Source organism: Myzus persicae, unplaced genomic scaffold, assembly GCF_001856785.1.
Source record: "Myzus persicae strain clone G006 unplaced genomic scaffold, MPER_G0061.0, whole genome shotgun sequence".
Lineage (NCBI taxonomy): Eukaryota > Metazoa > Arthropoda > Insecta > Hemiptera > Aphididae > Myzus > Myzus persicae.
In genome coordinates, this window is record NW_019100731.1 from 14,502 (window position 1) to 28,024 (window position 13,523).

A 13,523-nucleotide genomic window follows, 5' to 3' on the forward strand; every position below is an offset into this window, starting at 1 on the left:
AAAAAACTAAATGAAAGGTCTTATCCTATTCATGAGACGTATGCACACATTTATGTATTTTTTGTAGTCCAGTGCGATTTTTTTTAAGCTCAGATTAACAAGAAGTATGTCAAAATTGTTTCAAGTCACCTCGATTGACGGTACTAAATTTATATATTTAATATATTATCTATAAGTGTTTGTAACTTAAATCATATTGTAATTGTATGTAGGTGTCAACACCAACATTAAGTACACCAACATCTGAAGCTATCGTGGAGATCGACAGATATATAAGTGAGCCGTTACTCGACAGAAAATCAGATCCACTTAAGTGGTGGAATAATAGAAGAAATATCTATCCAAATTTGTTTGAGATGATGTTATTAAGGTTGTGTGTGCCGTCGAGTTCTGTTCCGTGTGAACGAATCTTTTCAAAAGCCGGATATACTATTTCAGAAAGACGTAGCAGGTTATCGTTAAAAAACGTTGAAATATTAATGTTTTTAAATAGTAATTATTAAAATAAGTAAAATTGTTCATCATTACTATTATTATTATTTTTAAACTTTAAAATCAATGCTTGTTATTAGTATTCATATTAAAATAATAAATTACTTTACACTTTTACAGTTTTTAAAATGTGTTATTGTAATCCGTGGTATAGTATACAACTTACTACCTTCAGTATTTTATTTTTAAATAAAATAGTTTTACAATAATTAATAATACAAATTTAAAAATGTACTGATGTAACGATTGGAACAATCAGTTAGATTAAATCAGATATTATCCGAGTGTTTACACTTCTAAGTTTTATTTTAAGAAAACCAATTGTAAAATCGACAAAAACAGCGATAACGGCCTCCGACGATCTATCGACCGTAAGTCGTAACATGGTAGTGGGGTAACGTACTACGTACCGAAGTCGTGTGGAAGAGCGTGTGCGTAGAGTTTACGCGCAGAATTAGAAACGCAGTGGAACGAACAAAATATTTGTATTTCATGTATCGGTATCGCCTAATGGGGACCATTTTGTAGTTAGAAACTTTGTACCGACGTAACGTTTGAGGAACGATCAGCTGTACTCGTTCCTCCTCGTTCCACCAATGTAATCGTTACTTTGTACCGAATACAGCAGTAACGACCCACCTCTAATAGATACTATGGTTGCACAACGAGCACGGATATGACGGCTCTGAATGTTCTTATCAAGAATTTAAAAAAGGCGCTTGATACTAGCGCCCTCTATGACCTGGTATATCATATACCCACGACTATATAAATTATAAAATGTTTGTAAAGTTATGGTAACATGGTATAAGAGTTCTTACTGTAGAGGGCCTAATAAAACGCGACTTTTCGTCAGATTTGATAAGAACATTCGGCGCCGCTCAACGCTGTGATCCAATATAGGCCGACGTGCAACCATAGTATCTATATCCGTGGTTTAGGTAAGAATTAATTATTACTTATTAGTAAAACCCTAACAACAATATATTTATTTTAAAATTCAATCATATTTTAAATAACTTTAGCATAGGCGCAACTAGACCTCTATTTCTGGGTGGGCTACATTTTAATGATACCAGTGACCCATGGGGGCTTTGCCCCCACACCAACCTTATTGATTATCAACACTAACATAGTAACATATTTATATTTATATGCTCATAAGTTCTAATTTCTTTCAAAGAAGAATTTTTTCACTAACAGACTAGCTACCTAAATTAATTTGAATAAAAAGGATATAAATATATAATTGATAAAATAAACTGTTCTAGCTATTAAATGTTTATTACAATTTACAATTTACAAGTTAAATTAACATTATTTTTCTGTCCTTTTCGGCAAATTTGTTAACAATATCATCCACATTTACTTTGTTAGTTATATCTCTTTCTATATTCAAAATAGATAAAAATGTAAAGCGATCTTGTGCCATCGAGGATCTTAGCCAATTTTTTATTCGTTTCATTGAAGAAAATGACCTTTCACAAGTGGCTGAACTTATAGGAATAGATAAAGCTATTTGTAATAATTTATAAAGGTTTGGATATGTTTGTTTTTTGATCACTTCTTTGACATCATTCAAATTAAAATCTTTTTTTTTACTCTTCAAAAGATTAAGTGCCACTTTCATTTCCGCTTGTAAGCTACTCTTTGGGATGTGTAGTAAATCCTATAATTATTATAATTAATTAATTATTTTTCATTATTTTGTTATATAATTTATTTATACAAAATAAACATATTACCAACTTACCTTATAATGATCAATAAATTTCATTGAATCGTTTGTATCTAATTTACAGAATGAGTCAACCGAATTAGCCATAGCCAAACTTTCATCAGAAAATCTATACTTAAGGTTGGAAACAACACTATCCATAATAATAAAATATGCTGAAGTTTTCCAATAATTTTCTATTTCATTTTCTAATGATGAATATGAAGCATTTTCTGCGCTCGTAGTAGTGGTTAACACATAGTCATGAAGGTTATTTGACTCTCTTCTGCGACGCTTTGATCCTGTAATCATCATGTACCATTTAGGTTAAAAACTTGAAACTAATTTTTATAACATTAATATGTTAACAAATTACACAAAACTTATTTACCAGTTAATGGAGTTTGTATACATACGCCATTTTCTTCAGCCAATATTTTTATTTTTTCCCATATTTTTTTAAATTCATCTTCAGACCTTAGACTTTCAAATGTTTTAATCACACCAAAAATAACATTTTTAGAGAAACCAAGAGTTGATGATTTATGATGCACAACACTTCTTTAAGAATAGTAATTACTATTATAAAATCACATTTTTGAATTGAGCTTAAAATTCCTGCAACAACATGATAAAAATAAACAAAAATATTTTGGATACCTATTTATTTTTTATTTTTTACCTATTGCTCGAGTAACATCTTTATCTGCTTGATCATCTATTTCAGAATTTAAAAATGTCACAATAGCAGTATAGTTTTTCAACATGGCCTCACAATTCTTATAGCGGCAAACCCACAATATCACATACTCTTAAAATATTTCCTTTTTTCAAACCGAGGTTTGCCTGGATTTCTGATAGTTTTAAGTTGTTAGATGGATGGGAAAAGTGAACATATACAGCCTCTAAGACATTGAATACATTGCGTGCACTCTAAACATAATTAAATAAAGATTAATAACAAATAATATACATTTTTAATTTGTACATTATTTTAGATATGCATACCTTAATATTTTTACAAAAATCTACCACAACTAAGTTGAGTCGATGTGCCATACAATGCGTGTAAATTGCACACGGATGTATTTCTTTTATTTTCGCTTGAACACCATTGAGTTTTCCTGACATGACACTCGCTCCATCATACGATTGTGCAATGATACTCAACGATTTGGTGTCAATTTGTTGGAGTGTAAAAAAATTGTTTATAGCAGTTACTATACTACTAGCATCCTGGCCACCAGAAACATTTACAAACCCCATAAATCGTTCATGTACTTCTAAGCCAACTACATACCTCACACAGATTGATAGTTGTTCTTCTCTAAAACACCTAAATAATCAAATTAAACATAATTAATGAGTTAAAACTTAGATTACTATATTATTGAACAACTATTACATCATCATTTAAATTTTAATTTATAAATAATCATATTAATAAATTATAACAAATATGTATACCTTGCTTCATCGCACATTATAGAGAAAAAACCAACATCAGCTAGTTAATTTAATATTATTCCTTTGACCTGATCAGCACACAATTTGATTAAATCTTCTTGAATTGCCCAGCCAGTAAGGTTAATTTTTTTCAAGTACATTGCTTCAAATTCATTATCATATTTTGAGAAAAGTTTACACATTTCTTTAAAGTTGCCTAGAATTGATAAATCACAAATAATAATTTGAAATAAATAATAATAATTGTTTATAAATGCTAACCTTGATTGTTTGAATCATATTTTTCATCATGCCCTCTAAAAGAAATTCCTTGTTAGGCCAAGTACAAGGCTATATCAATTAAATGTGTTAAATAATTACGATTTTTTGTTATTTGTTGCTGATGTTGAGAACTTAATTGTGATAACACTGAACCATTTTTTTTACTACATTTATATTCGTTTAATCTTGACAGACAAACTAAATGATTAGTAGCAGAAGCATGTGATTTCAATCTATAAGAGAGCTGTAAATCAAATTTAGCAAAAATTGATATTTTAATACTGAGTAGGTATCAATTCTTATTCCAAAAGCAATTTCAGTATGGTGTTAAGTAATGTTACTATTAATAGGTCATAAATTAAAAAACCATAAACTATTTACTATAATAATTATAATAATTATAATTATTGAAACAATAAACTTAATAATGTAACTTGCATTTTTCCAATTATTGAACCCAATTTTTGTAAATGTATCTTCAGCATTTCCAGATTCACTGGAAAACATGCGGCAAACATAGCAAAAAGCGGAATCCTTATTAACACTGTATTCTAGCCATTCAAAATCCTTATACAAGCCAGCTGAGAATGAGCGATTTTGTGAACCAATTTTCTTTTTAGGGAAATTCTAAATATTAAGCAATATAAAAAGCGACAATAATAGAAAAACTAATCATCTAAATTAAGCGAAGAAAATAACTTGCATATGGTATTAAAATATAATTCACAATATAATGCCAGTACTGGGTAAAATGTTAATAATATACATACTTTTAGAATAGGTCTTCCAGGACCTGAGTCTAAATCACCAAGATCTAAATCATTTACATCACTAGAAACATCAAGTCCAGGATCATTGATATATGTTCTCCCAATCCCTTGGATTGGGACAAATCATCAACTGCAGTAGAAACATTAGGAACACCCGAGCTTGGTTTTTTAATATTAAAAATGCTAAACATTTTATTAATAATTATCCTATTGAATAGCTTACACTTTACTGAGATATAATATTATAATATAACGCACGTTATAAACGAGATATAATTATATAAAACACGTTAACATTTATATATTAAAATTAACTATGTATATTCAACTTCCAACGATAACAAGCATTGAGCAACGCAGCCTACTGAATTATGGATATCAAGGACCACGGTTTTCCCATCTTTTATTTTAAGAACGTAAATACGCATGTTTATGGTATGTCTACTACACTACTATAGATTCTTCGTCCGCGATTAACGATAATACTAATAATACGACAAAATGAACATGGTTATTGATAGTTAACCATAGATAATAAAATATTTGATAGTAATATAATGATAATATTCATATTATTGATATTTAAAACTATAATTAAATACTAAAGACAATAAACACATAAATTACGGGATTCGGTATTGTGCACATAACTTTCCAAAACTGGGTGAGCTACAGACAAAACTGGGTGGGCTAAGCCTACCCAAGCCCCCCCCCCCTATTTGCGCCTATGCAGTTCACATCATTCTGTTAAAAATAAAATAGTTAGAATTTAATTAATTACCTACTTGCATTTATGGTTTATTTAATAAAGATAATACCTACTAAGTGTTTGATACTATAATTACCTATACATATATAATTTCAAACCAAAGATATTAATTAAGATAACATTTTTTAAATTTAATTATGTTTATATATATATAAATTTTGTAGTTACCTATTTTTTTAGTACCTACTTGTTTTGGTTATTAACTATTATAAAACTTCAATCACAAAAATTATACATAATTATTGTGTATAATAATACATTGTTATTAGCAACAATATATTGTTATTAGTAGGTACCTACTTTTAGTGTATTATGACTTATGAATTAAGATTCAATTTACCTGATTACCTGTATATTTGATATGTATGTGGTTTTATATTAATTGATAGGTACCTATATCAGAGTCTTTGAGTATACATGAAACAAAAATAGAATTAGAGTTTGGTATGAATTCTGAACAGTTGGCAAATGCTTCAATTAACCCTAAGTATAGGACTATTCGTCATTGGTATGATATTTGGAAGCTAAATAATTTGGGATCATCTACTGAACATGGTGTATTACAAATACATAACCATATTTTTAAATTAAATTAAATTAACATTTAGGATTATTTTAGATAGATTTAAATAAATAATCTTACTCTCGAGGTAATCTTTTTAACGTTAATCATATTAAGCCACATAATTAGGGTATAATAATAAAATAAAATTAGATTGATTAATTTTTTTATTTTAAATGACAACCTACATTTCATATTGGTTAATTTGTATGCAACATATGTTCTGAAAATGTTGATGTCTTAATATTAAACAACATTAAACTAATGGTTTATTATTTACTTCTATATTAAATATTTAGGTTTATATTGTAGAGGAATTAATGAATAATTGTTTAGTCCCCAGTCCTACCCCCTCTTCTGGTTTTAAATAAAAATTTAATTGGTTCATATTTAATATTGACTCATATAAATTTTCTAAGTATGGTTATCAATTTGAAAATAATGGGTGTCATACTAAAAGTTTATACAATCCAAGACACTGAGAGAAACAATTTTGTAAAACATTAAAATAAAATATCAAAATCACAAACATTAACTGTGAAAATGAGTATCTCGAATTGAAAAAATGATTAAATGATTATACAAATAATGGGCATATTGTAAAGTTTAGAGAAAATCTAGGAAACAACTTTTATTGATGGTAAGATAAAAAAAGTCTAATCTGAAATATTGAAACACTGAATGTATCAGTTGATCTGCACATTTTTGTCAAATTTGGTAAGTTCAATGATAGTTACATGCCTAGATTTTTCTATTTAAATTAAATTATTTAATAAAGTAAAGTAAATATAATGTAACAATTTAACAATAAAAATAATATACAATTCTTCTTAGTTCACTAGCTAGAAATAGAAAATAGAAAATCTCCCCTACATCACTTACCAAAGTGTTATAATATCTAACAGACTTAAGCATTTATTTATTATTAAATTATATTATTATAATATACCTAACATAAACACAACAGCATAATTATTTAATAATTTAATATATTATTATCATTGAGTAATTAATATATTAATTGATCAATGATAATATAATTACCTATAAGATAATCACAGATATATAAAAATTCTAAATAATATATATATTTATAAATTATATTTAATATAATATTATATACATTTCTATATATCTGTGAAGATAATAGGTCTATGGATATTATTGACAAACGCGAAAGAAATTTGCGCTGAAATTTAAACGAACCAATTAAAAGCGTAAATTAGTCTATAGGTGCCGAGACCTACCCCAGAATGTCAATATGCATCCGGTACCTACTAATTACCTACTAAATACTAATTACTTTCACGATTCCGGACTTATTCCTCTATTCTGATTTAGAACGCACAACATACTTCTAATAGGTAATCAATTGGATTTTATAAATGTAACTACTTACACATATTAGGAGGCACCTTGTCCATGTTAATGACATTACATTAAAAGTTATTAGTTACTTATTGCTGTTTGCCAAAAAAACATTGTATAATGATTGAAACGAAAGTGGTAAGGGTAACCGGGAAGCGATAGTTGTGGAACATTAGGTAGCAAATGTAAACAAATACTTAAATAAATATAATTTAATTATTCTTTTGTATTTCATATATGAATTAAATTTAAAAGTACAAATAAACATATTAGTAAAACAGAAAACTTAATAAATTTAATATGCAATAATATATTTAAAAAAAAGGTTAGATTGATAAGTAATAATATACACCAAATAACTTTATAAAATATCAATTTTAAGTTTTAACATTATGCATTTTGATAATTTGAGCGTTTGCATATTCTTAATTCTAAAATATAATTTTTATGACCAAATTTTTCAACCATATATCACATACTGCAATACAGTACTCACAGCGAGTAGTTCTTAATTTAGTTTAATTTATAATATATATTGAATTTAACATTAAGAAATTACAAATACAATTCTCCTGATATATTGTAACAATGGTAGTTGAAAAATAATATAAATACATTGGAATAATTTTTTTTAATACGCATTTTAAGTTTGATTTCTGACAAAATTTAAAATTTAAAAATTGATAAAATAGTCATTTTATGATCAAATACGGACGAAATTACATATTAAATAACCTAGAAATACGATTTTAGTTATTTTGTTGTTATTTTATAATATTAATTCAACTTGCCAGCTGCCGTATTAATATTAAGTATAATAACAATATAATTATAATATTATAAAATATCCACACATGTTTCAGTTCAGAATCGTTTTCAAATGTAATACTGTCCATAAAACAGTGACCTAATTATTGTAACGTACTGTACATCCACTTTCTCGCCTTTTTTTTAAGAACTTAATCCCTGAATTTTTTTTAACGAATATTGAAATAAAATTAACAAATTGTATATTTAAACGATTTAATGTAAATTAGATATATTATATCTATTACATTTGAAAAAAAAATTATCTACAACAATGGACTAAAAAAACTGATAACATAATATTATGTTCATAGATATAAAAAAGACTTTTAGTTATACATACTTTCCAGACTTCTAAAAAATAAATCTTTTTAATTCATTTTCAACGATATCATAAACAAACCTAATCGCTGAATAATGAAATTATGAAACTGATTTTACAATGTTTTTTATTATGTTAGTTTGTGTCATCTTCCCAAAGGAAAATGATTATAAACAGTTAAAAAACCAAAATTGCCCAAAATCCAGAAATTAAAATGCTCCATCTTAAAAAAATTATTTCAACTGAACTCAGAATTGGAATGTCTACAATTTATCAAACAATTTTAGAATACAAACGGACGAAAACCATCACATCTCCAAATAAAACTAAAATATTTAAAAGTATAAAAGATAAAATTGACGATTTCAATAAATAAGCAATTAGGCGAAAAATACATCAATTTTGGTTTAGACGTGAGTTGCCGACACTTGATAGGATTTTGTGTGTCATAAATGAAGATGCTGATTTGCCCAATTTTTCACGCTCCCCACTCCATAGATTATTACATTTTATGGAATTCGAATTTGTTAAACGTGGTCGAAATAGCGCAATGATTGAGCGAAAAGAGAAATTGTTGTTTGGCGAAGAAATTATTTAATGGATATTCGGCAATATCGTATGGAGGGTCGCCCAATATACTATTTGGACGAAACTTGGGTAAATGCTGGTGACGTACCGAATAAAATAGGGTGCGATAAATCAATTAAATCTGCGAGAGATGCGGCAAATAAAGGTCTTACAACGGGAGCAGTAAATCCTAGTGGAAAGGCGAAATGCCTGATAGTTTGCCATGTAGGATCGGAAGATGGATTTGTTTCTGACAGTCCTCTGTGCTTTGAGTCTAGGAAAAACACTCAAGACTATCACGATGAAATGAATGGCGATTGTTTCCGTGAATGGTTGGAAGGTGTTTTACCTAGACTCAAAGATAACGCAGTGATTGTCATGGAAAACGCTCCGTACCATTCAGTGAAACAAGACAAATGCCCAACGACAAATACCAAAAAACAAAAAATTATCGAATGGCTCGAGAGCAAAGGAGAGGTCATTAGTAGACCAATGGTTATTCCAGAGCTACTTACCATTGTGGACAGGCTGAGACCCTTGTACAATAAATATGTAATTGATGAACTAGTCAAAAAACAAAACAAAACAATTCTTCGATTGCCACCTTACCACTGCGAGCTCAATCCTATTGAGCTCGCATGGTCAATTGTAAAAAACCATGTGAGGATGAAAAACAAAACATTTAAGCTCAACGACGTAAAACAATTATTAATAGAAGGTGTAGAAAGAGTTGATGCCGACATGTGGAAAAACTTCATTAAACATACAATAGAAGAGGAGGAAAAATTGTTTAAGATGGACTTTGTGGTGGATGAATTGATGGCTGAAAAAGAACCATGTGTTTTAAATGTTGAAAGTGATGATGATGACTCGGACGATTTTAACGACGTTGTACCTCTACCAAAAACTGATGAATAAATGTAAACTGTAAACTTGTAAATAATGTTATATTTGTATTTTGTATTTGTAATTATAATTTTTTCGTATATGATATTATCATTTTTTCGTATATAATATTATATTTTTGTTCATAAATAATGTTTGTTATATTTGTATTTTGTATTTGTAACTATCATTTTTTCGTATATAATATTATAATTGAATAATTGTTCGTATGATTAATTTTATTTAAAAAATAGTCACATTTTACGAAAAAAAACCGGTCACTCCTCACCGCGGTTAATGCATTACTGCAGTCGCGCATAATAATAATTATAAATATTAATCGTAAACGGTCGTCCATGGTCTTCGTGATCCGTCGGCTGATTTAGGTGGGAGAAAGTTGGCCTCGGCGCTGCCATAGCGCTCAGTCTACATGCGCGAAAAGTGATTATTCTCTTTTGGGATAGAGTATAGTTTATTTGCTATGGTCAATGCATTTTCAAAATTTTTATGAAATTCAGACTCAGCATTCGATCTCATACATTTAAGTTCTTTTATTGTATCTTCCGCTAAATCCATAGCTTCGCCTAGATCAATATTTATTCTTTGAAGTTGTTTTGAAAGAGGTAGTCCATAACTAAATACTTTATTCACAATAAGTAAGCAAATTTTAAAATCTCCCTTCAGTGATGATGTTTCAGTGTCATTCCACTTCGAAATTATAAATAACGATTCAATTACGTACTCGAAAAGCTCAAAAAAATCATTCAGGCGGCTCTCACACCGGAGCAATAGGCAACGAGCAACTATCAATTAACAATAGTCAACAGACAATATGTATTGCCCCTAGCTCTCAAATAGAAGCAACGCAGTAGCAACCATGTCATCGTCTGATGAAGACGACGTTTTATTATTCTGGTGGAATTTAAGAAGAAGAAAAATAAAAAATAAAAAACGTAAATATTGGATTAATCCAGCATTTAAACAGCTTGTAAAATATGGTGCAAATGTCTATGCAGATGAACTTAAACTTCATCCATTGCAGTTAAAAAGCTGTTATAGAATGAGCCCAGATACATTTCAACAACTTTTAAATTTAATTGAACATAGTATTACAAAACGTGATACAAATTACAGAGAAGCTATAAGTGCAGGAGAAAAATTGTTAATAACACTCAGGTAATGTTAAATTTTAATATTTATTTTGATTTAAATGGTATAACATACTATTCAGTAAAAGTATGGAGGTAATTTTGAACTGTTGTCGGATTATTAATAATTCGTTCGTAGTCTTCTGAATGCAAATTTCCCAACTGTTGAAATCCGACCGTCCCCACAGGTGGCTCAGGACTCAATACTGAATATGAACTTCCGGAGTAGCTGGATAAAGGTCGTTGAACATATGAAATAGTATTATTCTGTGTAGGCGAATCGTCCAAAATTGAATCTATAGTTTCAAGTGTTCTTCTCTTAAACTGCCTTTTTTGATAATCGGTCATCTTAGATATATCAGGTAACAAGCTTTTGAAGAAATCAAGATCGCTATTATTTTTGTTTGTCTGAGAATCTTTTTTTGAAGTAATATAATCAATGACGCACTTATCAACCTCATCCGTAGATGTTTTCACATTGTATAATGCGCGTTTCTTTGTAGTATTCGGAGCACTAAATTTATCTTGTGACACATCTAGATTCCTTTTTTTATAACTTTCTTTTGATGTAGATGGTGTTTCATCGTGTAAAGATACATCGCCATTGTCTTGATTAATGTCTGTATCTACAATATCAGTGTCACTATTTTGCTCATCATTATCTTCGGTATTTTTTAAATTGCTACTTTGAGGCTTAACCTTCATGAACGGAAGAATAAACTGCATGACATCTTTCAAATAATAGTCTTTAGATCTTTTATTATTGGCAGCACTTCCTGACGGGGGTTTTTTCATGCTTCGTGCAAAAGCTGTTCGTAGATTTTTCCATTTCTCCTTGCATTGTATTTCTGTTAAAATATAATATAACATATTACATTAATTGCAATATTATCTTATTCTAAATTTATATTAATTTTTATGCTGAAAATTTTTTTACAGATATTTGGCTACAGGATGTAGTTTTGTTGCTCTGTCACATATATTCATGAGAGGGGACAATACGATAGGAATAATAGTGAAAGAGTGCAGTGAAGCTATCTGGCGAATTCTTCAACCTATATACATGCCTGTTCCAAAAGAAGAAACATGGAAATCGATAGCAAAACGATACTACGAACTATGGGACCTCCCCAATTGTATTGGTTCCGTAGATGGCAAGCATTGTCGTATAAAAAAATTTGACAAAACTGGTTCACTTCATTACAATTATAAAAGTTTTTTTTCCGTGGTGCTCATGGCATATGCGGACGCCGATGGAATTTTTACGACCATTGATGTAGGAGAAGCAGGCAGGTTTAGTGATGGTGCCGTTTTTAAAGCTTCTAATCTTGGGAAACTGTTAGATACAGATAAACTTCATATCCCAAAACCAACACCAATGCCTAATGATGCTTTTGATTTTCCTTTCTATATGGTAGGAGATGAAGCATTTCCTCTCAAAATAAATCTCATGCGGCCGTATCCTAAGCGAGTTCTCGATAATGAAAAACGAATATATAATTATAGAATGTCACGTGGACGAAAAAGCGTCGAATGCGCCTTTGGAATGTTAGCGTCAAAATTTGAAATATTTCAGAGACCAATAATGTGCCATGAAGATACTGCAATCAAAGTTATAAAAGCAGCATGTATTCTACACAATTTTATTAAAATGGTCGAGGGTCATTTTTCAGTTCCCCAAATCAGTAAAAATCAGGAAAATCAATGTACAAATCGAGAGATGTCACAATCAACCAATAACCATTTTAGTAATAAATCTGCTCATGAATTAAGAGATTATTTGAAAAAGTATTTTTTGAAACCAGAAAATGCATTGCCTTGGCAAGAAAATTACACTTTGTAAATTTATTAACTACTATAATTTTAAAAATAAATAATATATACATACCTGATAATTTAAATTATTTTCCAATTGCATTCCACGCCTTTTCAGTCGCGTTTCTTTTACTGTGATCATCCCGAGTAAAATCATAAATGCATGGATACTGTTCAACGTACTCTACAAATTTTATGTTCAACGCGGATTCATCACACATTTTTTATTTATTAAAAAAAATAATTTAATAATTTATTTTAAAAATTTAAAATGAGGTAACACAAATGTACATATGTATAACAATATAATACAAATAATATAATAAAAAAATACCATAAGAAACTTGTATTGCTCAACACTGTCAATAAATATCGACCGGCAACACGACAGCCGTATCGCAGGCAACGCATGTTGCTACAAGTTCGCAACAGGAAACATCGTGTTGCTTCGGTGTGAGAATACTCATTATTTTCTATGAGATTAATCAATTAGCAATATTATTGCTTATCGACGATTGCTAGTTGCTCGTTGCCTCACAGCATAAAACTCATCTAGTCGCACATAATCTTTTT

At 29.2% G+C, this 13,523-nt stretch overlaps 3 protein-coding genes and 1 pseudogene across 3 annotated transcripts; 1 reads left to right on the top strand and 3 right to left on the bottom strand.

Annotated features, from left to right (window-relative positions):
- Nucleotides 1-2,708: 2,708 nt before the first annotated feature.
- On the bottom strand, nucleotides 2,709-3,693 carry LOC111042710 (zinc finger MYM-type protein 1-like). The gene is made up of 5 exons (XM_022327409.1): nucleotides 3,677-3,693; nucleotides 3,218-3,545; nucleotides 3,004-3,142; nucleotides 2,892-2,927; nucleotides 2,709-2,827 (listed from the first exon to the last, which is right to left on the bottom strand). Exons 1-5 carry the CDS (start codon nucleotides 3,691-3,693, stop codon nucleotides 2,709-2,711), a joined length of 639 nt encoding a protein of 212 aa, XP_022183101.1.
- Nucleotides 3,694-3,720: 27 nt separating this feature from the next.
- On the bottom strand, nucleotides 3,721-7,462 carry LOC111042711. The gene is made up of 5 exons (XM_022327410.1): nucleotides 7,438-7,462; nucleotides 4,708-4,814; nucleotides 4,395-4,564; nucleotides 4,037-4,170; nucleotides 3,721-3,872 (listed from the first exon to the last, which is right to left on the bottom strand). Exons 1-5 carry the CDS (start codon nucleotides 7,460-7,462, stop codon nucleotides 3,721-3,723), a joined length of 588 nt encoding a protein of 195 aa, XP_022183102.1.
- A 1,670-nt stretch (nucleotides 7,463-9,132) lies between these two features.
- Nucleotides 9,133-10,020, top strand: LOC111042712. The gene has a single exon (XM_022327412.1). The coding sequence runs from the start codon at nucleotides 9,133-9,135 to the stop codon at nucleotides 10,018-10,020; it is 888 nt and encodes a 295-aa protein (XP_022183104.1).
- Nucleotides 10,021-11,210: 1,190 nt separating this feature from the next.
- LOC111042713 lies at nucleotides 11,211-13,171 on the bottom strand (annotated as a pseudogene).
- Nucleotides 13,172-13,523: the final 352 nt, after the last annotated feature.